This window comes from Pogoniulus pusillus, chromosome 17 (assembly GCF_015220805.1).
Source record: "Pogoniulus pusillus isolate bPogPus1 chromosome 17, bPogPus1.pri, whole genome shotgun sequence".
In the NCBI taxonomy this organism is placed as follows: domain Eukaryota; kingdom Metazoa; phylum Chordata; class Aves; order Piciformes; family Lybiidae; genus Pogoniulus; species Pogoniulus pusillus.
The window spans coordinates 23,012,772-23,039,759 of NC_087280.1; the positions used below are offsets into that span (position 1 = coordinate 23,012,772).

Consider the following 26,988-nt stretch of genomic DNA (forward strand, 5'->3'; position numbering starts at 1 on the left):
TGGGCAGCTGAACAGGAGCCAGCAGTGTGCCCAGGTGACCAAGAAGGCCAGTGGCATCCTGGCCTGGATCAAAACCAGTGTGGCCAGCAGGAGTAGGGCAGTGATGGTGTAACCCTGTAGTTACAAGATCACAGGATATTAGGGGCTGGAAGGGACCCAAGGAGATCGAGTCCAACCCTCTGCCACAGCAGAACCACACAATCTAGCTCAGGGCACACAGCAACACATCCAGACAGGCCTGGAAAGGCTCCAGAGGAGGAAACTCCACAACCTCTCTGGGCAGCCTGTGCCAGGGCTCTGGGATCCTTACAGGAAAGAAGTTGCCCTTGTGTTGAGGTGGAACCTCTTTTGCTGCAACTTATACCCATTGCTGCTTGTCCTATCTCAGGGAGCAGGGAGCAGAACCCAGGTGAGATCACAGCTTGAGTGCTGGGTTCAGTTCTGGGTACCACAGCATAGGAAAGATATTGAGGGGCTGGAGAGTGTCCAGAGAAGAGCAAGAAGGCTGGGGAGGGGTTTGGAGAGCATCAAATGAGGAACAGCTGAGGGAGCTCAGAGTGTTTATTGTGGAGAAGGCTGAGAGGAGATCTTATTGCTCTCTGTAGCTACTTCAAAGGAGGTTTGAGTTGCACCAAGGGAGGGTTAGATTGGACATGAAGAAAATCTTCTTTAGTGAGAGAGTGGTGAGGGGTGGGAACAGGCTGCCCAGGGAGGTGGTGGAGTCCCCATCCCTGGAGGTGTTCAAGAAGCTGTAGCTGTGGTGCTTCAGGACATGGTTTAGTGGTCATGGTGGTTGGGTTGTGGTTGGACTCAATGATCTGAAAGGTCTTTTCCAGCCTTGGTGATTGAATGAATCCAGAACACAGGTTGCAGCACAGCAGTCATGGTGAAATTCCTCCTAACCAGAGAGATTTGATTAACTACTGTTGGATAATGAGGATGATTTTCACTCTGATATGACTCTGTGCCCATGTGCATGCCCAGGCACCTCACGTGGCTGTATGGATTCTCTCCTTTGCTGGGTAGCTTTGGAAGCTTCATGTCTAGCATGCTGCTAGCATGTCTAGGACCACAGAATTAACCAGACTGGAAAAGACCTCCAGGATCAATGAGTCCAACCTCTCACCTAACCCTTCTAATTAACTAACCCATGGCACTGAGTGCCTCATCCAGCCTCCTCTTACACACCTCCAGGGATGGGGACTCCACCACCTCCCCAGGCAGCACATCCCAATACTAATCATTGGAATGTTCTTCCATCTGACATCCAGCCTAGACCTGCCCTGGCACAGCTTGAGACTGTGTCCCCTTCTTCTATTGCTGGGTGCCTGGCAGCAGAGCCCAACCCCACCTGGCTACAGCCTCCCTGCAGGGAGCTGCAGACAGCAACGAGCTCTGCCCTGAGCCTCCTCTGCTGCAGGCTGCACACCCCCAGCTCCCTCAGCCTCTCCTCACAGGGCTCTGCTCCAGGCCCCTCCCCAGCCTTGCTGCCCTTCTCCAAACACCTTCCAGCACCTCAACAGCTCTCTTGACTTGAGGAGCCCAGAACTGGACACAGCACTCCAGGTATGACCTGAGCAGTGCTGAGCACAGGGGCAGAAGGTTCTCCCTGGTCCTACTGGTCACATTATTCCTGATACAGGCCAGGATGCCATTGGCCTTATTGGCCACCTGGGCACACTGCTGCCTCACGTTCAGTCAGCTGTAGTCCTTCTCCCTCAGAGCCCTTATCCTCCCAGCAGTGATTTCCCACCATGGCTTCCTGGCTCACCTCCCTGAGTATCAGGAATGTAGCAAGGGTCCTGTCTGAGGTGCTTAAGCAAGGGCTGGCTGCTGGTGGTGGCAGGAGGGGTGCCCATGCCAGGCTGCAACGACTAGCTGTCAGGGAGATGCATGGTGTCCTTTCAGCAAGTGAACACAAACAGATGAGGGTGAGGGTGGTATTTCTCCACTCCCTTAATTAGAGCTATGTGATAGCAGAGGCACAAATGGAGATGTGTTCCATCATCCCTGGTTAGGAGGGAGGTAGGGCAAAGAAGCTGGTTTGTTTTTGTTAGCCCCAGGCAGCCACTGCACCATGATATGTGTTCACCTCCTCCTTTTTATCACTCTCCTTTTGGCTGTTTATTTCTCCTTTTGTTACTGCCTGCATTTCTTTCCCTTCCTTACTGCCTTCAGATTCCTAAGAGGAACCAGTTTCCATTTTAAACAGCTGGAGCCTTCTCTTCTTCCATACCAGACTTGCCTAAGCCAATTGTTCACAACTGCAGTAAACTTTAAAGACCACCTGTAGGGCTGGTATCTATAGACATCTCAGTGCTGCAAATAAAAGAAACTGAGACCCAGAGTTAGCAAATACTCCTGGAAAAGCTGAAAACAGAGCTCAGGAACTGCTTTCTCAGCTCTGAACTCTCACCTCTGCTTGCTGTGTAGGTAAGTGAGAACTTCTGCTCCATGAACTGTTGGAGCGAGGCCAGAGGAGGCCACGAAGATGCTCAGAGGGCTGCAGCAGCTCTGCTGTGAGGACAGGTTGAGAGAGTTGGGGCTGTGCAGCCTGGAGAAGAGAAGGCTTCCAGGAGACCTTGGAGTGGCCTTGCAGTGTCTGAAGGGGGCTACAGGAAGGCTGGGGAGGGACTATTGACAAGATAATAAGAGGATGAAGAGGAATGGGTTTAAACTGGCAGAGGAGAGATTGAAACTGGATGTTAGGAAGAAGTTGTTTGCAGTGAGGGTGGTGAGACACTGGCACAGGTTGCCCAGGGAGGTTGTGGAGCACAGAAGCACAGAATGTGATCCCATTCTGTGCTTCTGTGCCCCACAACCTCCCTGGAGGTGTTCAGGACCAGGTTGGATGAGACCTTGAGCAACCTGTTCTGTGGGAGGTGTCCCTGCCTATGGCAGGAGGTCGTAACTGGCTGAGCTTTGAAGTCCCTTCCAACCTAAACCATTCTATGTGATGTGTAATAAAGCAGGAGCATGAATGTGCTGCAGTGAGAGGAGGTCTGGAGCTTTAGGAAACATGCTTGTAGCAAAGGTGCTCCAGAAGAAACATGCTTGTAGCTCAGGTGTTGCAGCCAAGCCTGGCTGGGGCACTCAGTGCCATGGTCTGGTTGATTGGCCAGGGCTGGGTGCTAGGTTGGGCTGACTGAGCTTGGAGCTCTCTTCCAACCTGTCTGATTCTAAGCATTAAGCATTAGTAAACAAGGGTGGCTTGGCTTCTAGCCCCAATGTGAAGACATTCCAAGGAGGAATATTTATCTTTCCAAGTTGCTGTGGGAGGAGAAGAGCCACTCAGCTCCCTTCAGTCCCCTCTCTGCCCCTCAGAACCAGTTCATCACAGCATCAGCTGCTTCGCTGTTCGCCCACACAGCTTGGAAACAGAAGCTCCTCTCAGCTGGCTGCACTAGGGGAGCATGGGGTGGGGGTGTCTCAAGCCTTGCCCCCCCAGGCATCTCCTGCAGGAAGGCCAAGGAAATGTAAAGTCCCTGGTGCTAAATTCAGAGGCTTTGGCAGGTAGACAGCAACAACAGGAGGCGGAAAGAGGCAGCTGCGCAGGGGAGGAAACTGGGATATAAATACATGTTTAATTGCAGCTTAATTACAATTACTTACCAGGCAGAGTTTATTTAAATGCAGTGTAATTAGAGTGAGACCTTGATTTAATCACAGGCTTATCAGGTGTGGTTACTACTATTTCCCTCTGCTTTCCTCCTCTTTCACCTCCTCACGCCCTCCCTCTGCCTCAGCTTGCCCAAGGAGTAAAAGCCAAGGCTTGAAGTAATCAGAAGGTGTCCCTCTTGGAAAGCTTTCAGTTTCCTGAAAATTCACTTGCCAGGTGGCTACCAGCCCAGAATCTTCTCCCTGGAAATTGTGAATCCCCCATTCTGGCCTGGCAAGCCGTTCTTCTTCCTTAGCAGCTAATGATAATGGATCCTCATTAGCTGGGAATGACTTAGCATGGATATAATTCATCACTGGTGGCAGCCCTCATCACCCATCTGCTCACCATGAGTGGATGATGTAGCCCAGTCAGATGAGATGGATTGTTCTTTCTGATCTACCTTGGGAGTGTCTCCACACCTTGTTCCCATCACTGCACACTTTGTCTTCGCTCCATGGTCTTGGTGCACACGAAGAGAGGCATTTGGGCAGAACCTCTTGGCTAGCTGACCCTCAGTCTCATCATTCACCATTTTCCTTCTGCCACTGCTTCTTTCTGTGCTCCTTGCCATGAGTCTGGCCGTGGCTGTAGCTTACTTACTTCTTTGAGAGACAATCACTACCATCACGAGTCTCCTGCGGACCTATTGTATGCTCATGGCTTGCTCCTGCAGGAAATCTTTTCCCCCTGTAATTATCATAGCACTCAGCTCTTTCATGGATGTTGTGTGTTTAAAACACTATTAAGCAGTTCCAACCAGAATAGGAAAGGGAAATTACAGTTTATTCTCTGCCTTCTCATCTGGGGGCTGCGTTGCCTTCTGCCACCTTCTTCCCTCAGGGTTAGTCACCCTGGGGCTGATAACCCCTCCCAAGAACATAGTTATTCCTATCCCTCACCGTGAAGAGGCTGAGCCACAGGCTGGCAGTCATAGCTGGCAGGCTGCAGAGATGTGGTAGACTGTGATGGGAAGGGAAATATGCAGAGCAGTTTGCCAAAGCCCACGATCAACTGGTGGCCAGGCTGAGCCAGGAGCCTCTCTGCCAGCAAGGATTCAAATCCTCCTGTTCTGCTCTGCTTCTTCAGCCTCTTCCCTGCTGCCTGTGCTTTGCTGTGAAATGTGCTCAAATTTGGGCATTTCCACTTGCTTCTGTGAAATGCAAATCACAGATCACAGCTCACAGGATGGGCAGGGGTTGGAAGGGACCCAAAGAGACCCAGTTTAATCCACCCATGAAATGGTGAATCTGTTCATTAATTACTGGGGATTTTATTCTGCCATCGAACCACACTGGCCCTAACTGAAGGAAAGTTGTGGACTGTTGGGGTCTTTGCTCAGGGAACCAAAACCAGGCATGTAGAAGCTTTTCCCTCCCTCCTTTTCTGTGTTCTGCTCCTTCCCTTCCCTTCCCTTCCCTTCCCTTCCCTTCCCTTCCCTTCCCTTCCCTTCCCTTCCCTTCCCTTCCCTTCCCTTCCCTTCCCTTCCCTTCCCTTCCCTTCCCTTCCCTTCCCTTCCCTTCCCTTCCCTTCCCTTCCCTTCCCTTCCCTTCCCTTCCCTTCCCTTCCCTTCCCTTCCCTTCCCTTCCCTTCCCTTCCCTTCCCTTCCCTTCCCTTCCCTTCCCTTCCCTTCCCTTCCCTTCCCTTCCCTTCCCTTCCCTTCCCTTCCCTTCCCTTCCCTTCCCTTCCCTTCCCTTCCCTTCCCTTCCCTTCCCTTCCCTTCCCTTCCCTTCCCTTCCCTTCCCTTCCCTTCCCTTCCCTTCCCTTCCCTTCCCTTCCCTTCCCTTCCCTTCCCTTCCCTTCCCTTCCCTTCCCTTCCCCCCCCTTCCCTTCCCTTCCCTTCCCTTCCCTTCCCCCCCCTTCCCTTCCCTTCCCCCCCCTTCCCTCCTTCCCCTCAATCCCTCCCTCCCTTCCTTCCTCCCTCCCTTCCTTCCTCCCTCCCTCCCTTCCTCCCTCCCTCCCTTCCTCCCTTCCTCCCTTCCTCCCTTCCTCCCTTCCTCCCTCCCTCCCTTCCTTCCTTCCTCCCTCCCTCCCTCCCTCCCTCCCTCCCTTCCTTCCTTCCTTCCTTCCTTCCTTCCTTCCTTCCTTCCTTCCTTCCTTCCTTCCTTCCTTCCTTCCTTCCTTCCTTCCTTCCTTCCTTCCTTCCTTCCTTCCTTCCTTCCTTCCTTCCTTCCTTCCTTCCTTCCTTCCTTCCTTCCTTCCTTCCTTCCTTCCTTCCTTCCTTCCTTCCTTCCCCCATCCCTTCCTCCCTCCCTCCCTTCCTTCTCTCCCTCGCTTCCTTCCCTCCCTCTCTTTCTTCCTGTCTATCTTCCCCCTCCCCCCCTCTTTCAGCTGCTCCTGACATGTTAATAGGCTCTTTGATCACTTCTAGGTGACCTGACCATCCTTTGTACTGTTCTTGTCATGATTCATCTGGAGAAGAAAAATGTAGGAACAAAGGGAAAATGAAAGCAAGAAAAGGGTTTAGCTTTTGCTGTCCTTCCTTTCCTGGCCTTGAGACTGTGTCTCTCTCCATCTCACTCCAACTGGTGCTCCTGGTGAGGAGGAAATCTCTGCCTGTCATAGGCTTTCTAAGAGCTGAGGGGGTCATCAGGTCCTTCATACCCCAGTGAAGTTGGTAAACAGGCTGTGAAACCCATTTAACCTGTTGTGCTGAGCCTCACCTTGCAGATCACAGTACACCAGACAGAGCCAAATGGATTTTTCCCTCTGCTTTAATATTTATTTGGCAGTGCATTTTTAATAGGAAGGGACCTTCACTTATCAGCCTGAGAATGCCAAGTGGGGAAAAGAAGGGAAGGGACAAACTCAGTGAAGTGGATGCAAAGAGGAAAGATGGGAGGAGAAAAAGGGGATGGGAAGGGAGGGAGGCAACAATCACTGCAGCTGCTTTGTTTGAAGATGAGTTTCTCAGCTAAATGCAGCTCCCTGCCCTGCCAGCAGTGAACACTTCATGCACAGCAGGGGAAGCAAATAAGCTTGGGAAAGAATCTTTGACCCAAAGGTACTTGTAGCCTTCTGGAGTTCATTCCTCACATGGAGGCTTTGCATCAAAACAGATAAATTCATCAGTGATCTGTTTGCACAAATTGGCAGGAAAGGAAAAGGAAACTCTGGCTGTGGTCCAGGCTCTGTGCTTGCATTCTGGGGCTCTGTGTGCCTGAGTGAAAGGGAGAGTCAGGGCAGAGACAGATACCACTGACTAGATAAAGAGGTGATGTGGAGAGGTACAGGCAGTGCTTCAGGGGGACAATGAGCATTAGGTGGAATGAGAGTACAGCTGCAGTCATAGAATGGTTTAGGGTGGAAGGCACCACAAAGATCATCCAGTTCCAATCCACCAACATAAGCAGGGACACCTCCCACTAGAACAGGTTGCTCAAGGCCTCATCCAGCCTGGTCCTGAACACCTCCAGGGAGGTTGTGGAGCACAGAAGCACAGAATGGGATCTTTGATCACCTCCCTGTGCAACCTGTGCCAGTGTCTCACCACCCTCACTGCAAACAACTTCTTCCTAACATCCACTTTCAATCTCCCCTCTGCCACTTCAAACCCATTCCTCCTCCTCCTGTCATTACCAGACCTTGTCAATAGTCCCTCCCCAACCCTCTTGTAGCCCCCTTTAAATGCTAGAAGGCCACTACAAGATCTGCTCAAAGCCTTCTCTTCTCCAGGCTGCACAGCCCCAACTCTCTCAGCCTGTGCTCACAGCAGAGCTGCTGCAGCCCTCTCAGCATCTTGGTGGCCTCCTCTGGCCTCGCTCCAACACTTCCATGTCCTGCTTGTGCTGGGGACTCCAGAGCTGCCCCCAGGACTGCAGGTGGGGTGTGAGGAGAGCAGAGCCAAGGGGCAGAATGCCCTCCCTTGCCCTGGGCCCACAGTGCTCTTGCTGCAAATTCTGTGCTTCTGTGCTCCACAACTTCCCTGGAGGTGTTCAGGACCAGGTTGGATGTGTTCATGTGGGAGGTGTCCCTGCCTATGGTGGGGGATTGTAACTGGTTGAGCTTTGAGATCCCTTCCAACCTCAACCATTCTCTGATTCTCTGACTCTGCTGTACTCTGATCCCCCTGCAGGTCCTGGTGCACACTGGTGGTGCTTTGCTTAGTTTCCTTCCTCTGCAACTTAAATGCACAAGGCCACAGCAGTGGCAAGAGAAGCCCAATAACTTGTGTCCTTCTCCTGCAGCACCTCCTTCTCCTCCTCCCTGCAGTCAGTGTTTAAAACAGTCCTCCCCAGGAGCTGATTGAAATCCTTGCACTGCCAGGCATGATATTGGCTATGTGTTTCATAAATCACCTGATGGGATGCACCCTCCTAAAGCCTCACAGAACTCCACCAACTGTCTTTTAGCTTGCTATGGATGCTGCCTTCAGGGCCAAACCCCAGTTCACAGAGAGAAGAGGAGATTATATATATATTTAATGGCTTCAGACACCAAATTGCACTTTAAATTAGCATTGAACTCTCTCATCCATTCCCAGTAATGATGCTTAATATCATCGTTGAGAGAATCAAGTGCTTCACGTGGTAGGTGTCATTTGAATCCTGCTCAGGATGCTATCCAACAGCTTTTGGGTATGACATGCTGGGGAAGTGATTAAAACCCTGTCAGGTAAAGTGAGAATAGTGAGGTTTTGGTTTTCCCTTCTCCCCTTCATTGCAGTTTTTCTTCTAGCAGCCAGTTTCCATCTCTAAGGATATATCTTGTAATAATAATTGCTTGTTATCAGTGGATATATTCCAGGGCAGCTAAGATATCTAAATCCAGCCCCCAACAGGGGAAATTGAGAGGTCTGAGTTTAAGGAGGGTTAGGTTAATCTAGCTCAAAGGAGACCCTCTGTAAGAATCACAGAATCAACCAGGTTGGAAGAGAGCTCCAAGCTCAGCCAGTCCAACCTAGCACCCAGCCCTGGCCAAGCAACCAGACCATGGCACCAAGTGCCCCAGCCAGGCTTGGCTTCAACACCTCCAGCCACAGCCACTCCACCACCTCCCTGGGCAGCCCATCCCAATGCCAATCACTCTCTCTGACAACAACTTCCTAACAACATCCAGCCTAGACCTGCCCTGGCACAGCTTGAGACTGTGTCCCCTTCTTCTGGTGCTGGTTGCCTGGGAGAAGAGCCCAACCCCACCTGGCTACGTGAGGCATTTCCTGGCTGTAGGGAGGAGTGTGGGAGAAGAGGATGCCAGGCTTCTGAAGGGGCAGACCTGGAAAGCAGCAAGGCAACAGACAGCTCAGGGAATTTGCTTTCTTCATTGTCTCCCAACAGATTGCTTCTTCACTGGAAATTTCTAGAGCAGCACAAGTGTCCAGAGAAGGGCAGCAAGGCTGGGGAGGGGCCTGGAGCACAGCCCTGTGAGGAGAGGCTGAGGGAGCTGGGGGGGTGCAGCCTGCAGCAGAGGAGGCTCAGGGCAGAGCTCATTGCTGTCTGCAGCTGCCTGCAGGGAGGCTGTGGCCAGGTGGGGTTGGGCTCTGCTGCCAGGCAGCCAGCAACAGAAGAAGGGGACCCAGGCTCAAGCTGTGCCAGGGGAGGTCTAGGCTGGATGTTGTTAGGAAGTTGTTGTCAGAGAGAGTGATTGGCATTGGAATGGGCTGCACAGGGAGGTGGTGGAGTGGCTGTGGCTGGAGGTGTTGAAGCCAAGCCTGGCTGGGGCACTTAGTGCCATGGTCTGGTTGACTGGATAGGGCTGGGTGCTAGGTTGGACTGGCTGAGCTTGGAGCTCTCTTCCAACCTGGCTGATCCTATGATTCTATAAAGCAAATTCATTGTTATTTCAAAGTGATTCCTGTTGTTGGGCAGCCCAGAAGGGTGAGCTGGTTGGTGGGGAAGCAGTGGAGGTTAATAGCCCTGAGAAAACTGCTGTGTAATAAGAGCTTTGACTCCTCGCAGGATGGAACCACATAATGTTGCCATCCTTCTTGCACCTTTCGTGTGTGCAGCACTTCACATGCACTGAGTGTTTTACATTGTCATCTGGACTGATAGCTGGGCTGATCCTCCTGGGCTTTGCTGCTCTGCTTATGAGAGGTAGGAGAGTTTTCAAAGTTTTAGGCTTAAGCTAACATCTAAATCACAGCTTTCTGCAGTCACCTCGGCAGCATTTCTGGCCAGGGCTGCTTGTTGAGCTGATCTGATAACCCATCCTGCCTCAGAGAGGCTTTTTTTGTTTCCTGCTTGATGCTGAATTGCCTGTATCATGCACCATTAAACCTGACACAGTTTATCTGCAGCTTGGCCGTGCAGAAAAGGGGAAAGTCCAGTGTCAGCCTGGCAAACTCAGGGTAAAGTCAGGGGCAGTCAGACTTGGCTGCTCCTGCTCTACCATAGAATCATAGAATCAACCAGGTTGGAAGAGAGCTCCAAGCTCAGCCAGCCCAACCTAGCACCCAGCCCTGGCCTATCAACATGACTATGGCACTAAATGCCTCATTCAGGCTTTGCTTCAACACCTCCAGGGATGGTGACTCCACCACCTCCCTGGGCAGCCCATTCCAATGGCAAACCATCTTCTTATCTCCACCATTCCCAGAGCCTGAGCTCTGCAGCAACATACAATGGGGTGCTTTTTGAAGGGGTTGTGTGCTACTGACACCAGAAATGTTATTGCACAGCTACCTCAGTAAGGTGGTGCAGGAAGGAAGATCTATGGAGAAAAGCTATGGAAGAAGTTGTTCACCTTAAGGGTGGTGAGACACTGCAAACCTCATCCCTGGATGTTTTTAAGGGCAGGCTGGATGTAGCTCTGGGCAACCTGATCTAGCAGAAGGTATCTCTGACCATTGCAGGGGGGTTGGAACTAGATCATTCTATGAGATCATCCCCTACAAGAGTTGGGGCTGTGCAGCCTGGAGAAGAGAAGGCTTCCAGGAGACCTTGGAGTGGCCTTCCAGGATCTGAAGGGGGCTACAGGAGGACTGGGAAGGGACTATTGACAAGGTCTTGTCTTGACAGGAGGAGGAGGAATGGGTTTGAAGTGGCAGAGGGGAGATTGAAACTGGATGTTAGGATGAAGTTGTTTGCAGTGAGGGTGGTGAGACACTGGCACAGGTTTCACAGGGAGGTGATCAAAGATCCCATTCTGTGCTTCTGTGCTCCACAACCTCCCTGGAGGTGTTCAGGACCAGGTTGGATGAGGCCTTGAGTGACCTGCTCTAGTGAGAGATGTCCCTGCCTATAGCAGGGGGTTGGCACTGGCTGAGTTTTGAGGTCCCTTCCAACCTAAACCATTCTATTATTCTGTTCCATGATCTTTGAGGCCCCTTCCAACACTGCTAATTCTCTGATTCTCTAATGCTGATTGAAAAGGAGGAACAAGAAAAGAGTTTCTATCAGAGCACACAGCAGTCAGGAACCCTGCATGCATTCATGAGTACAACCTCCCTCAATGCACCCCCTCTCCAGAGTGTGTTTCCATATCCCAGCACTTGGATCTGTGCTGTTTGTACTGGCACAAAGAACTTCTGTGGGCTTTTTTTTCCCAGTGCCTTAGGGGACAATTCATGAGCCAGAACATCTCACTGTCTGGTCTTTTCCTAGTGTTTCAGTTCCTGGAAGACAGAATCCAGCATGAGGAGAGCAGATGTCACTTTATTTTGGTGCAATAAGCAGCTTCCTGAAGCAAGGAGACAAAATGAGGAGCTGGGAAAACATGGATACAAAGGGAGATGCCAGGAAATACAAGATTTCCTGACTAATGAGGTTTTCAGGTCCAGTGGAACCAGCATGCAAGACTCCTCACTCTTTGTTTCCTCAGGCTGGCTGGCTGGCTTCTTCTGCTAGGCTGGCTAGCTGGACAGCTTCAAATTAGAGGCCAGGCTGGGTACAGAAATTCTGCCAGCTTGCAGCAGTTGATTTCCCACATGAATAATCTCCCCTTGGCTTTGATGGCTTAGGTTGTTTTCAGTACTGCAAGGATTTCAGCCCTGCGAGGCCAAGTGCAGGCTCCTACACTTTGGCCACACCAACCCCAAGCAGCACTACAGGCTGGGGACAGAGTGGCTGAGAGCAGCCAGGCAGAGAGGGAGCTGGGGATGCTGGGAGAGAGTAGCTGAAGATGAGGCAGCAGTGCCCAGGTGGGCAGCAGAGCCAATGGCATCCTGGGCTGGCTCAGGAGCAGTGTGGGCAGCAGCACAAGGGAGGTTCTTCTGCCCCTGTGCTCAGCACTGCTCAGGCCACCCCGTGAGTGCTGTGTCCAGTTCTGGGCTCCTCCATTGCAGAGAGATGTTGAGGTGCTGGAAGGTGTTGAGAGAAGGGCAGCAAGGCTGGGGAGGGGCCTGGAGCAGAGCCCTGTAAGGAGAGGCTGAGGGAGCTGGGGGTGTGCAGCCTGCAGCAGAGGAGGCTCAGGGCAGAGCTCATTGCTGTCTGCAGCTGCCTGCAGGGAGGTTGTAGCCAGGTGGGTCTGGAAACTCCTGATTTTCTTCTCTGAAGCCTTGGTTTGCTCAGAGCTTTTAGCCCAGCCCCACCAAGGTTATTAAGCACCTATTTTCTTATGGCTTGTGGTAGAGAGAAAGGCACTTCCATAGAAGAGGCAATTCAGTAGCTTTGTGCCCTCCTTCAGGCAGGTGAAACCATCCCACAAGCTTGCCAAGCAGCTGGAGTGATGGAGCCTTCAGTGGCTGTGCTGTTGGGGAGATTGGGCAAGGAATAAAAAGCAATGCCCAGGATCCCATTGAGTGTTGAACCCAAATCTCTCAATCCCCAGGGCCAGGAGCAGCTGGCCTGTGAGGAGGGGCTGAGGGAGCTGGGGTTGTTCAGTCTGGCAAGGAGGAGGCTGAGAGGAGCCCTCATTGCTCTCTACAGCTCCCCAAAGGGAGGTTGGAGCGAGAAGGGGGCAGCCTCTGCTCCTTGGTGTCAGAGGGAATGGCTCCAAGCTGCAGCAGGGGAGGTTCAGGCTGCACGTTAGGAAATGTTTCCTCACTGAAAGGGCTCTCAAACATTGGAATGGGCTGCCCAGGGCAGTGCTGGAGTCACCATCCCTGGGGGGTGTTCAAGCAGCCTGTGCAGCTGGTGCTTAGAGACGGAGTTCAGTGTTGGATTGAGTTGAGGGTTGGACTAAATGATTTTGGAGATCTCTTCCCAGAGTACTCTGTTATGCAAGGTCACTTCCCATCCTTAACGTTCCATGCTCCTGTGATCCATCTTTCCAGTCACTTCCTCTCCCTACCTTAGCATCACCTGGGGCTGTAAATCAGTGAGTGACATGACGTGCTTAGGGTGTTCTCCACGCAGTGATTGCCTGCCTGCTCTGCAAGCTGTGCTGTAATTTGCCCCATCCATCCCAATCCAAGTCATATTTTGATTAAATGAGTCCTCTTTTTTATCAGTGTCTGTTGCTTCAGCTTTCACTTGCAGCACCCTCACTCCTGTCATGTGTTGGTGCTCTTCTAAGGACTTTAGTGGGGAGTTATCTTTGCACAGGTAAATAACATACACAGATACTCACTGGCAGCAAAGGCAAGGAAATGTAATTGCAACTTTGAAGGAAAACAGAGGGAACATTTTGACAGGCATTGGAAAATTGATTTGTTTTCATATTTTGGTTTTCTTCCTCCTAAAATAATCAGGGAATAGTTAACAGCCATGTAAAGAAAAAAAGTGGTCCCTCCTGGGAACTGGGAGATGCTACAAGCACCAAATGGATTCATCTGCAAAGAGCATCCCCACTGTTCCACAGGTGAAATGCCATTAAAAGCCTACAAGAGGAACACAGGAAAGGTATTAGGGGACCTGTTGTACAGCAAGCAGCGATGGCAGCACTGCTGTGTGCTGGAGCATGGCTGGGGCTTTTGGGCAAGGTGATGCCATCTCATTAGTACCCTCATAATGAAGGACTTCTTCCTCAGCTCCAGCCCAACCCTGCTCTGCCTCAGCTCCAAACCATTCCCTCTTGGCCTGTCTCTAGATACCCTCAGCGAAAGTTCCTCTGCAGCCTTCCTGCAGGATCCCTTCAGGCACTGGCAGCAGCTCTAAGGTTCCCCCTTGAGTCTTCTCTTCTCTAGGCTGCACACCCCCAGCTCCATCAGCCTGTCCTCACAGCAGAGCTGCTCCAGCCCTTGGATCATCTTTGTGGCCTCCTCTGGCCTCACTCCAGCAGCTCTGTGTCCTTCTGCTGGGGACAGCAACAAGGGAGGCAGGTTTGGAGATGAGGTCTTGGCAGCACAGAATAAAGGGTCAGGATCTCCTCTCTTGACTTAGAATCATAGAATTAAGCAGGCTGGAAGAGACCTCCAAGCTCACCCAGTCCAGCCTAGCAGCCAGCCCTGGCTTTAGTTGTTTTCTCAGTACAGGCACTCCAAACCATCCATCCCAACCCTAAATGAGCAATACAGGAGAAGGTGTAGCTTGGCAAGAGAACCTCTTCCCTCAACCTGTCTGTCACTAGCTGAGATCATCGAATCAGCCAGGTTGGAAGAGAGCTCCAAGCTCATGCAGTCCAACCTAGCACCCAGCCCTGCCCACCCAACCAGACCATGGCACTAAGTGCCCCAGCCAGGCTTGGCTTCAACACCTCCAGCCACAGCCACTCCACCACCTCCCTGGGCAGCCCATTCCAATGCCAATCACTCTCTCTGCCAGGAACTTCCTCCTAACATCCAGCCTAGACCTGCACTGGCACAGCTTGAGGCTGTGTCCCCTTGTTCTGTTGCTGGCTGCCTGGCAGCAGAGCCCAACCCCACCTGGCTACAGCCTCCCTGCAGGCAGCTGCAGACAGCAATGAGCTCTACCCTGAGCCTCCTCTTCTGCAGGCTGCACACTCCCAGCTCCCTCAGCCTCTCCTCACAGGGCTGTGCTTCATTACCCTTGGTTATATGTTCCTGGCTGGTAGCTCCTTCTGGCACAAAGAATCCTTTTAGCCTCTGCTTGAGCTCTGGAGCAGCATGAAGGTGGTGCTTCATGGTTGCCTTAGCCCTCCATGCCAACTGTTCTTCATCTGTGCTAAGCTACTAGAATCCATCCTCGCTCTGCCTGACAGACACATTTTAGGAGGCAGGGAGAGCATAATGAAATATTTGCTGTTCTTCATGAAACATCTGGCAGGGCTTTGGCAGCATCAAGGAATTAGCAAGAGTTGCCACTGCTCTGCTGGAGCTGACATTTTCCCCATGTCCTTAATGGAGTCCAGAGCCTATGCAAAATCAGCTGCGTAATGAATGAGGTTCAGTGAGGGTTTGGATTCGGTTCCATATGCTGTTAGAAACAGAACTGATCAGAATGTTTTGAAACCTATCAAACAGAAGCAGTCAGATTTGTTTCATCTGAGTCTCATTATGCCTCAGAGAAAAGATTTAGGGTGAGGGCAGAGTCTGAAGCTTTAACCCATGTCTGAACCTTCAACCCAAGTCTGTTGCCAGTCGCCTGAGATCACACATCGCCCATCAGATGTTTCTGCTATTAAAGCCAGGGTCAATTTGCTTCAAAGGCAAGATAGATTTGTTTGAGCCTGCTTTCAGTGTCTGAAGGGGGCTACAGGAGGGCTGGGGAGGGACTATTGACAAGGTCTGGTAATGACAGGGTGAGGAGGAATGGGTTTGAAGTGGCAGAGGGGAGACTGAAACTGGATGTGAGCAAGAAGTTGTTTGCAGTGAGGGTGGTGAGACACTGGCACAGGTTGCCCAGGGAGGTTGTGGAGCACAGAAGCACAGAATGGGATCAAAGATCCCATTCTGTGCTTCTGTGCTCCACAACCTCCCTGGAGGAGTTCAGGACCAGGTTGGATGAGGCCCTGAGTGACCTGTTCTAGTGGGTGGTGTCCCTGCCTATAGCAGGAGGTTGGAACCTGAGCTTTGAGGTCCCTTCCAACTTAAACCATTCTATGCTATTAAAAGCAGCACTGTTGGCCCAGGTGTCCTTGTCTGTTTGGGCACTATCTAACATTCCAAGCATGCCCCTGCTGCTCTCTTCCTGTTGCATTTCTCCACAGCCCTGATGGGTCCCTTGGTTGTTGTTGGCCTAAGGTCTGAACAGAGACATTCTCATTTCAGACATAGATAGATGGTGCTTTGCCCTAGGGTGATTCTGTGCTCCACAACCTCCCTGGAGGTGTTTAGGACCAGGTTGGATGATGCCTTGATTGACCTGGTTTAGTGTGAGCCTATGGCTGAGCTTTGAAGTCCCTTCCAACCTAAACCACTCTATGATTCTGTGGTTCTGTGAGGAGTTCTGAGGCTAATGTGTACCACTGGTGCTCTCATCCCTTCCTGCAGAGAACAAGGGTGTTTGGTTGATACCATAGTTAGGAAAGAGAGAGAGACTTTGTGTCTGTCTGTGCCCTCAAGAATACAAGGCAGGATGAGGCTGTAGACAGCCTGATGTAGTGTGAGGTGTCCCTGGGCATGGCAGGGGAGTTGGAACTGGCTGATCCTTGTGGTCCCTTCCAACCCTGACTGATTCTATGATCCTAGTATATCTCAAGTCCATATCAGATGGTCTAAGTCTCCCTTCCAGTGGCCTGCTGCTTTGCCAACTCTCACCTGAAGACTAGAGTCAAAGGACTGCCCAGGTCAGTAGCCAGCTCTTACCCTGAGGTTGGTTCCACTTGAATGCAACAACATCAAGGTTCAGTGATCATCTACTGTTATCTTTCAGCTAGCTGTAGGAGTGTCTCCTGAGACCTTCTGTGCCTTGTAATGGAAGCTGTGCTCTGAATACAGAGCAAACCATGTAATTGTGTGCTGTGTGGGTATCCGAGTGCATGCTGATACACCAATATGTGCATCTATTATTTATCTACCTGTGAGGAAAGCTAACTGAGGGATGGTGATCTGCTTTGGGTGCTTGTTTAGATGTATTTCCATACACACATCTATCACAGGTGGGTTCTCAGGAACATCAGCCTGCTTGTCAGCTAAAAATAGCTTCTCACAAAGAAAAAGCCAGCAACCAAAAGGTTTCCTTCTCCTCCAAGGGTGGTTGGAATTTAAGCATGTTATTAGTTCAGGCAGGTAGGTAGATGTCTGCCTGTGATCTGCTGTGCAAACAAATGTTTGCATGCATAGATATCTGCTCGTGTGAGGCTCCACCTCCAACACTGCTGTCCCCAGCATCAGAAGGACACGGAGCTGCTGGAGTGAGGCCAGACAAGAGCCACAGAGATGCTCCAAGGGCTGCAGCAGCTCTGCTGTGAGCACAGGCTGAGGGAGCTGGGGGTGTGCAGCTTGCAGAGGAGAAGGTTCCAAGGGGACCTCAGAGCTGCCTGCCAGTGCCTGAAGGGATCCTGCAGGAAGGCTGCAGAGGGACTTGTGCTGAGGGTCTAGAGACAGGCCAAGGGGTAATGGTTTGGAGCTGAGGCAGAGCAGGGTGAGAGTGGAGCTGAGGAAGAAGTTCTTCAGCATGAGAATGATGAGACTCTGGCACAGGCTGCCCAGGGAGGCTGTGTCTGCCTCTTGCCTGGGGGTGTTCAAGGCCAGGTTGGATAAGTCCTTGAGCAGCTGAGTCTCGTTGAGAGGTGTCCCTGGGCATGGTGGGCAGGCTGGAGCAGAGCATCTCTGAGGTCCTTTGCAACCTGAGCCATTCTGTGAGTTATCTGAACCAGCTTATAGAATCATAGAATCAACCAGGTTGGAAGAGACCTCCAAGATCATCCAGTCCAACCAAACCTCTTCAAAGATGTAGCTGTCAGCAAAGCTGCCTCAAATGGAAGAGGAAGGTGCTAGCAGCTGGGGAAAGCAAAGGGGACATGGTCACCCTTTGCAGCTGTGGCTCTGCTGCAGTTGGAAGAGACCTCCAAGATCATCCAGTCCAACCTAACCTCTTCAGGGATGTAGCTGTAAGCAAAGCTGCCTCTGCCAACCTCCCATCCACCTTGCCCATGGAGTTTCTCTGCTTTGTGCCCCACAAATGGAAGAGGAAGATGCTAGAAGCTGGGGAAAGCAAAGGGGACATGGCCACCCTCTGCAGCTGTGGCTCTGCTGCACATCTGTGCAACTGAGACACAGAGCAGACATTTCTTGGCCATCTTAAAACACATTGCTTTCAAAATCCCAAATCCTTTAAGAGCCTCAGAGAGAACTAAGGGCTATGTGCATGTGAAATTTGGACTCTGGAAATTAAATATATAGACCCAATTACAAACCTTGGATGAAGTCAATGCAATTACATGAGAGACCACCAAGGGAAACAAGAACCCAGCAGAACCTGCACTCCTCTCCATTATTTATCCTCAGCAGTACAAACTTACAGCATCTAAGCAAAAATCTTTCCACATTTCTTTTTCCCCCTCCCCTTGCAGTGCCAATGTCTCAATTACTGGAAACACCCAAAAGCAATTAGAGGGATTCCAATAACCACCCTGTGCTACTGTGCTTGGGCTGCTAAGCATCATCAATAGCATGATCACCATTCTGAGAAGAAATTACTGGAGAAGCTGGGAGAAAAGCTCCCAAAGGCTGTCAAAATCACATTTTTTTTCAGCAGCTCTTACATTATTCAGTGTCCTGATGAGTCTCAGTGAATGGCTTCCCATACAGGAGAGCTTTGGCTTTAGAATGCTGATGTCTGGGTGGGAGGCACTTCCTTTGTTTCTCACACTAACCCCAAAGGCACTTGATGGCACTGCCTGGTGGATGGGGTTTATCTCATCTATTTTCTGTCCCCCTCCTTTTATTCCTTGTGTTGATCTTTGATTTGTAGTGAATGCAACAAGATCACAAAGGGACAGGCTTTAAAGGATTGACTCTTAGTTGCTTCACTGGAGCTGGCCATGGATTTGTGTTCAGCAAAGCTACAACATCTAGCCCAAGGTAGCAATGCAGAGCAATGAGAAGTCTCATAGGTACTCCTGGGATCATAGAAGCACAGAATCAGTCAGGGTTGGAAGGGACCACAAGGATCAGCCAGTTCCAACTCCCCTGCCATGCCCAGGGACACCTCACACTAGATCAGGCTGGCCTTAAACACCTCCAGGGATGAGGCTTCCACCATCTCCCTGGGCAATCCCTTCCAGGCTCTTGCCACCCTCACTTGAAAGAGCCTTTTGCTAACATCCAGTTTCAATCTCTCCTCTGCCACTTCAAACCCATTCTTCCTTGTCCTGTCATTACAAGACCTTGTCTATAGTCTCTCCCAAACCTTCCTTATCCCTTTAGATCCCTTCAGATCCTGCAAAGCCACTCCAAGGTCTCCTCCAAGCCTTCTCTTCTCCAGGCTGCACAGCCCCAACTCTCTCAGCCTGTGCTCACAGCAGAGCTGCTGCAGCCCTCTCAGCATCTTGGTGGCCTCCTCTGCACTGGCTCCAACACTTCCATGTCCTTGTGTTGGGGCTCCAGAACTGCACCCAGGACTGCAGGTGGGGTGTGAGGAGAGCAGAGCCAAGGGGCAGAATGCCCTCCCTTGCCCTGTGCCCACACTGCTCTTGCTGCAGCCCAGCACAGGGCCGTTCAAGGCGTTCCCATTTCCCAGCCACGTGCAATGGGAGGTGTGTGCTCAGTGCCTCCTCTGCTCTCACACAGCCACCAAGCATCTTCTCACCACTAGCAAGAGTAGAAGCAGTCATTCCTGAGAGGATTCTTGAAGAGAGCTTCTCCCAAATACCAGCAAAATGCTGTCCAAGGCTGAACTGTTGCAAGCCTGAATGAACATTAGGGGACAGTATTGGCCAGGAGTCAGCCTGCTCCTTGCTCTTCCTGCTCTCCCTTCATCTGCAGGTTGTCTTCCATCCTCTCCTAATGATAAAGCCTCTCTTGCTCTTTACTTATCTAACTGGTGCACCAGACATCCATTTTTAATCTGGCCAAATCAATTATGAATATTAGAGCCTACAAGTACCCTGGGAGCTCCTGCAAATCTAATTAGCATGAGTCAAGCAATGAATTACACCTTTGTCTTGGCTGTTTGCAGCAGGAATGGTTGTAAGAAAACCAAACAAAGCCAACAACCAACAACCTACACTCAAAACCGAGACCAAGAATCTCTCAGGCACAGCAAACAGAAGTCTTCAGAGCAGTGTTTAATCCTCTTCCTTTTGTGGAGGAAAGGGTGGGCCATTGTGGGATGAAAGCCAGGGCAGTTGGCATAGCCATGGGCTCAGCATATGTCTTCTCAGGAGGTCATAGAAACAGAGAATGGGTTGGGTTGGAAGGGATCCCCAAAGGTCATCTAAGCAAGGAGGCACAGCTTGAGGCTTGTTGGGCCAGCCAGCCCAACCTAGCACCCAGCCCTGCCCAACCAACCAGACCATGGCACTAAGTGCCCCAGCCAGTCTTTTCTCTTAAACACCTCCAGGGATGGTGACTCCACCACCTCCCTGGGCAGCCCATTCCAGTGCCAATCACTCTCTCTGCCAACAACTTCCTAACAACATCCAGCTTAGACCTCCCCTGGCACAGCTTGAGGCTCTGTCCCCTTCTTCTGCTGCTGGGTGCCTGGGAGAAGAGACCAACCCCACCTGGCTACAGCCTCCCTTCAGGTAGTTGTAGACAGCAACGAGGTCATCCCTGAGCCTCCTCTTCTCCAGGCAGTGCAGTGAAGTGCAGTGATGGAGTTGCAAAGCCATTGCAGGGCATGCAGCTCACCTTGGACCAGGCAAATCACAACACAGAGGGAAGCCTAAAGCTCTTCTGCACTGGCACCTTGTCACTGTAATGTAGTTCTTACAGGTCTGAGTATCTGAAAGCATCATTCTTGTTCCATTTATGTCCTAAAAATACTGTTTTATGAAGCTATTAAAGGCAGAGCTGCACCCTGGGATAAGTGCAAATGTGGCTACTTAAGAGTATTTTTTAGCTTCATGATGAGGAAGCAGAGTTCCTGTACAATACTTTTTAATAAAACATATGGATTCCTCAAAAGCAGAACTGCTCCAGACCACACAGCCCCTCTGGAGTGGGTGGAATTTTAATGTCAGGGAATCAAACAAGGAAAAGGCAATGCAGTCCCAGGTCACTGAAGAGAAGGCAGCAGATCTTTGAAAGCTGCAGGACACTTCACTTCCCAGCACTTCCCACACTTGTTTAGCCTGCAGAAGAGGAGGCTCAGGGCAGAGCTCATTGCTGTCTGCAGCTGCCTGCAGGGAGGCTGTAGCCAGGTGGGGTTGGGCTCTGCTGCCAGGCAGCCAGCACCAGAAGAAGGGGACACAGTCTCAAGTTGTACCAGGGCAGGTCTAGGCTGGATGTTGTTAGGAAGTTGTTGTCAGAGAGAGTGATTGGCATTGGAATGGGCTGCCCAGGGAGGTGGTGGAGTGACTGAGGTTGGAGGTGTTGAAGCCAAGCCTGGCTGGGGCACTTAGTGCCATGGTCTGGTTGGTTGGGCAGGGCTGGGTGCTAGGTTGGACTGGCTGAGCTTGGAGCTCTCTTCCAACCTGGCTGATTCTCTGATTCTATGAAATCCAGTCTGCAACTGTTGGTCAAACTTTGCTGCAAAAGGAGGAGAGATTTCCCCTTCTGTGCAGGTGGTAACCAACCCCACCTGGCTACAGCCTCCCTGCAGGCAGCTGCAGACAGCAATGAGCTCTGCCCTGAGCCTCCTCTGCTGCAGGCTGCACACCCCCAGCTCCCTCAGCCTCTCCCTCCTCACAGGGCTGTCATTTCTTGCTGCAGAGAGAAGATGAAGACATGTTTACTGGTTGCTGACACATTCTTCACCAGGGAGTCATCAGCACGTCTGTGACCAGCAGTGGTTCCTAGACTTAACTTTCTCCCTTCATTTTTCATGTGAGAAGCATTTAACCACTCACTTCCAGCTTCACTCTGGCAAGCCTGTAGCAAATTTTGCCAGAGCAATAGAAAACAACAACAGCAGCAACAAAAAAGGGTAAATGCTCTATTTCCTTCTCTGCTGCACTGCAGCTCTGAGGCTTGTCAAGTGAAGGTCAAGCAGCAGCCCAGAACAATGGTCACAGATCCCCTAAGAGGGACAGTTGTCAGTGTCTGTTCTTTCCAGCAGCTAAAAAAAAACCCTGACCACATTCTGTTCTGAGCCAGGCAGTAGAATGTGGAGAGGATGAGTGACCTGCCACACACACAGAATGTGGGTGAAAAATAGCAAGAAATTGTTTCAGTTTTTCTCCATGCCCTGGGAGACTGAGCTCAAGGGAAGGAGAATTATGTACAGAAATCACCACCAAGCTTAGGTGTCTGAGAATCAGAGAATCAAGCAGGTTGGAAGAGAGCTCCAAGCTCAGCCAGCCCAGCCTAGCACCCAGCCCTGCCCAACCAACCAGACCATGGCACTAAGTGCCCCAGCCAGGCTTGGCTGCAACACCTGCAGGGACAGTGAGCTGGGATGCTGATGGTCAGAGGCTACAGCACTTTGCTAATTCATGGTTCTGAGTGGCAGCTTCTAGTCCCAGGCCACCACAGAGCTACTCTCAGCTTTCTGTCCTCAGTATCAAATTAGCCATTTCCAACCATTCTCAGCACAGCACTTTCCTCTGGCTCTGCTATTGCATCCAAGTCTGTGGTAGATGTCTTTGTGATGAGGCCAGACAAGAGCCACAAAGATGCTCCAAGGGCTGCAGCAGCTCTGCTGTGAGCACAGGCTGAGGGAGCTGGGGGGGTGCAGCCTGCAGAGTAGAAGGCTCCAGGGGCACCTAAGAGCTGCTGCCAGTGCCTGAAGGGATCCTGCAGCAAGGCTGCAGAGGGACATTTGCTGAGGGTGTCTGGAGTCAGGCCAAGGGGGAATGGTTTGAAGCTGAGGGAGAGCAGGGTTAGGCTGGAGCTGAGGAAGTTGCTCTTCAGTAGGAGGGTGGTGAGACTCTGGCACAGGCTGCCCAGGGAGGCTGTGGCTGCCTCCTGCCTGGAGTGTTGAAGTCCAGGTTGTTTGAGTCCTTGAGCAGCCAAGTCTAGTTGAGAGGTGTCCCTGGGCATGGTGGGGAGCTTGGAGGAGATGAGCTCTGAGCTCAGTTCCAAGCTGAGCCATGCTGTGATTCTGTGCTAAAGAGCCTTTCAGACTTGAAGTGGCTGAGTGTGATTGCTGCCCGTGTCAGCAGCTAAAGGATGCTGGTTCCATCTCTTTGCTGTTTGGTAGCTCATTATGTGATTTGTGGTGGTGGCATTGATCCAGTGGCTATCAGTACAAATTAGAGAAGCTACAGCTAAGGTCACTGCTAATTGACTTGCTTGTTGACTGTGACAGCAAAGGAGCAAAGGGCAGAGCCAGCTAGGAAGAAAGGCTTCTTTCCTGACCTCTAAAAGTGGTCTAGGCACATCTTCACTTGTGGGGAACCTCTCCCTGCACTCTATCTGCTCTGGAATTGAGTTCTCCTGGTCTGGATATTTTGAGGCAACAAAGGAGAGCTTTTGAAGCCCATTAGAAATGCACAAATCCTTCTTCCTAAAGAGCATCCCTTCAGTGTTCAGTGCAAGTTATGTTTTCCATTCTCTGTGGGTTGTTTTCTCTACTAGACTCCCTTCCTTAGTAAAGTGGTTTTGTTCTGGGAGTTATTTTCCCCCGGGTTGGGTTTTTTTGGGGGCAGAAATCCAGTCCTAATATCATTTGTGCTACCAAATATATATAAATATATATATATTCAGAAAGTCTGTCACTGAGTTTCCCATCTTTAAGCAATGACAGAGACTTCATCTTTTCAGTTGTTGTGCTGTTAATGCAAAGGTTTGCCCTTTGCTCTCTTGGCTGCAAACTGAAATCATTCCGTCTGTAAAATAGGTGGCAGCTCTGCCCTGTGCCAGTGATCACCTTTCAGTATCTTCAGGGGGCCTACAAGAAAGCTGGGGAGGGACTTTTTAGGCTGTCAGGGAGTGATAGGACTGGGAGGAATGGAACAAAGCTGGAAATGGGGAGATTCAAACTGGATGTTAGGAAGAAGTTCAGCATGAGGGTGGTGAGAGCCTGGCAGGGGTTGCCCAGGGAGGTGTTGGAAGCCTCATCCCTGGAGGTAGAATAGAACCATAGGATTGTAGAATCAAGCAGGTTGGAAGAGACCTCTAAGATCATCCAGCCCAACCTATCCCCCAGCCCTATGCAGTCAACCAGACCATGGCACTAAGTGCCTCATCTAGGCCTTTCTTGAACACCTCCACCACGTTCCTGGGTAGCCCATTCCAATGGCAAATCACCCTCTGGATGAGGCTGTGGACAGCCTGATGTAGTGTGAGGTGTCCCTGCCCATGGCAGGGGGGCTGGAATTGGCTGATCCTTGTGTGGTTCCTTCCAACCCTGACTGATTCCATGATTCTATGATGCTGGCAGTTGCTCCCAAACACACAAGTGCAGTATTGAAAGGAGGAATGCTTTGGTTCCTTTTGATTCCAGCACCTTCTCAGGTGCTGGAAGGTGTCCAGAGAAGGGCAACAAAGCTGGGGAGGGGCCTGGAGCACAAACCTTATGAGGAGAGGCTGAGGGAGCTGGGGGTGTGCAGCCTGCAGCAGAGGAGGCTCAGGGGCAGAGCTCATTGCTGTCTACAACTACCTGAAGGGACATTGTAGCCAGGTGGGGTTGGTCTCTTCTCCCAGACAAGCAGCAACAGAACAAGAGGACACAGCCTCAAGCTGTGCCGGGGTAGGCATAGGCTGGATGTTAGGAGGAAGTTGTTGGCAGAGAGAGTGATTGGCACTGGAATGGGCTGCCCAGGGAGGTGGTGGAGGCACTGTCCCTGGAGGTGTGGAAGAAAAGCCTGGATGAGGCACTTAGTGCCATGGTCTGGTTGCTTGGCCAGGGCTGGGTGCTAGGTTGGACTGGCTGAGCTTGGAGCTCTCTTCCAACCTGCTTGGTTCTATGATTCTATGATTGCAAAGCCTCAAGGGCAGGGCTTGTAAGAGAAAAATCTGCTTCCCCTGAGTTTAGTCAGCTTTGAACACTATCACAGGGACTTCAGATCCTGGCAATTCATGTGCACAATGAAAACCAGAAACCAAACCCCCTGGTCAGGCTCAGCAGAGACCACTGCTGCTGGTTGTGTGCGCCGGGAGCATCGTCCTGCTTGGCTTGGTTTGGTTCTTGCCACAGACTCACTTCCAGCACGAGTTCTTCTTGACCCAGATTTTGGAGCAGACTGAAGCAGAGCCAGAAACTGTAAAAGTGCATAATTATTCTTTTATTTATTTGATGCTGTACAGCTCTATTAAGCTTCCAGAGAATCCTTTATACTCGAGCTTTGAAGGAAACTAAGCCAGAGATCAGCCAGAGGAGAAGTGGGTCGACACCGCTTGTTTCTGCCCGCAGCAGCCTGGAGCCAGTTAAGATCTGCACCCTTCAAGCTAGGAAAATCTTACTCCCTTCTTTTGGAGTGCAGGAGAGAAAAGGGATCAATACATCCAAAAGCAATACTTTACACCTTTGGTATGTGCTGAAACCTCAGCTGCTGGCAGTGCTGTGAAACAGCTGAGAGATGGAGGATTATTCCGGTTACTGACATGTAAATGAGCAGACCACACATTAAAGCTGTGTGTGCTCCATCTGCCAAGCCATTCCTTCCTCCCAGCTTGGGACAGATTAGAAGCTTTGGCCCAGAGGTGAAAGATGATTGCTCCTTTCCCAGTTTCCCCAAAGCAATACATTTGAGCCTGATTGAAAACACTGACCTGGAGGTAAAACCCAGTGTTTGTCCCCTGGCTCATCCAGGCCCTGGCGTGGGTAGCTTCTTTCTGGACTCAGAACCTTACCCAGCTGCCCTGCTGGGCTGGGGGCAAAGGAGACCCAGGCAGCTGGGTAGGAGAAAGACCCTGTCCCCCAGAGCCAGCCAGCCTGGTGATTGCAGTGCTGCTGTAAACACTGCATTAGGCTGGCCTAACACAATGGGCATTGAAATGGGCACCTCAAGAGAGCCTAAAACCATTCCTGCCAGTAATGAGGTGGCATAACCCAGCTCCTCGAGTTCCAGAGAGTGTCACTGGGACATCCATTGTGAGCTTCTGCTCAGCCTTGCCTCTGAATTTGGCCTCTCCCTGAGAAGTCACCTTTGCCAAGCCTCTTGTTCCTTCCCAAAGCAACCACTCCTTGTATTTCTCCTCTCCTTGGCCACAGCCTGCTTCAAGACTTGAGAGCCTCCACTTTTTGGTAGTGCTGCCTCACATTAGCAGTGCACAGGACAAGAGGAAAAGATGCCAAAGCACTTCAACCACCTGGATTAATTAGGTCTTACATTAAATGTGGAATTAGAGTGAGGTGGATGATGATTAAACCAGCAGCCTTCTGGAAACTGGATACCTCCTCCTCTACTCTATTTCAACCTCTCTAACCTTGCAAGTGCCTTGAGGTGGTGCCTGCATCCAAAGCAGTCTGTTTCTGTATAGGCAGCAGCAGTACCAGTGCTCACCATCAGACCAGGTTTCTCCTGGGAGGCAGGGGAGTATCACTCTTCATCTTACAGCTGGCAAAGCAGACACAAAGGCAGGCAGGATCTCGCCTAGAGCCATCTCGTGCCTTATTAGCAAAGGCAGGGTGGAACCCAGGAAACACATTTCCCTCTTGCTTCTCCTACCCCTAGAGAGGACAGCCTCCTTTGATGACATCCAGTCTCTCTTGTGATTTCTCTGCAGACGCTGCAGCAGCAGCAGCCTGGAGACTGATGATGAACCTCCTTGTGTGGAAGAAATCGATTACAATGCTGACAGCTGCTCTGACGGCGAAGAGGACTTCTCAGAGCTAGACCAAGAGATCCAGGAGTGCCTTTCATGGGCAGAAGGAGAGAGAGAAGATGAGGGAGCAACCATGGGACAGACATGCAGCTCCAAGGCTCTCAGGGGGCTCTACATTTCTGGGCAACCAGCATCCAGCAGTGCAGCTCTGCCCCTGCATTCCCCAGCACTTGGGATGTACAGCGGCTTTGAGAGCAGCCCTGTCTGAACGAGGCTTTGACTTGCAGAGCAGTAAACAAAAAAGGGTTGCTGCTCATGTTTGCCTGTTTGCCAGCTTCAGCACCCTTCCCAGATGTGTTGCTCTGGTTCTGAACAGACAGCTGTTTGTGTGATTTGTATTCATACAGGTGTTGAGAATGGCTCCCTATGCTTTGTGCACGAGGCAGAGCAAGGGGCTGCTGGCCCAGGTGGTATTGGTGAGAAGATGCTCCATTCCTGGACATAAACCCAGCTCACTGCTGTCTCCAGCATGTGGCTTCCTGCAAACTGGCCTGAGGAGTGGTATTCTGAGACTGAGGAACCAGAGATAATCCTCCTTTTCCTAGTTTAGGTTCTTACTTTGGGAAGCAGCCTTTGCCTGAAGAAGTGGCAGTTGCTGATGGGGTTGTTCAGCCTGGAGAAGAGGAGGCTCAGGGCAGAGCTCATTGCTGCCTACGACTACCTGAAGGGAGGCTGCAGCCAGGTGGGGTTGGGCTCTCCTCCCAGGCAACCAGCAATAGAACAAGGGGACACAGTGTCAAGCTGTGCCAGGGCAGGTCTAGGCTGGCTGTTAGGAGGAAGTTGTTGTCAGAGA

The 26,988-nt window shown here is 51.2% G+C and overlaps 1 protein-coding gene across 1 annotated transcript in view; it reads left to right on the top strand.

Annotated features, from left to right (window-relative positions):
- The window catches only part of AGBL1 (AGBL carboxypeptidase 1), a 387,722-nt gene extending 361,260 nt beyond the window's left edge, over positions 1–26,462 (top strand). Inside the window, exon 24 of the mRNA XM_064157083.1 lies at positions 26,097–26,462. Within this exon, the coding sequence (XP_064013153.1) occupies positions 26,097–26,403 (307 nt within the window). The 3' untranslated portion in view covers positions 26,404–26,462. The remainder of the gene's footprint in view (positions 1–26,096) is intronic.
- Positions 26,463–26,988: the final 526 nt, after the last annotated feature.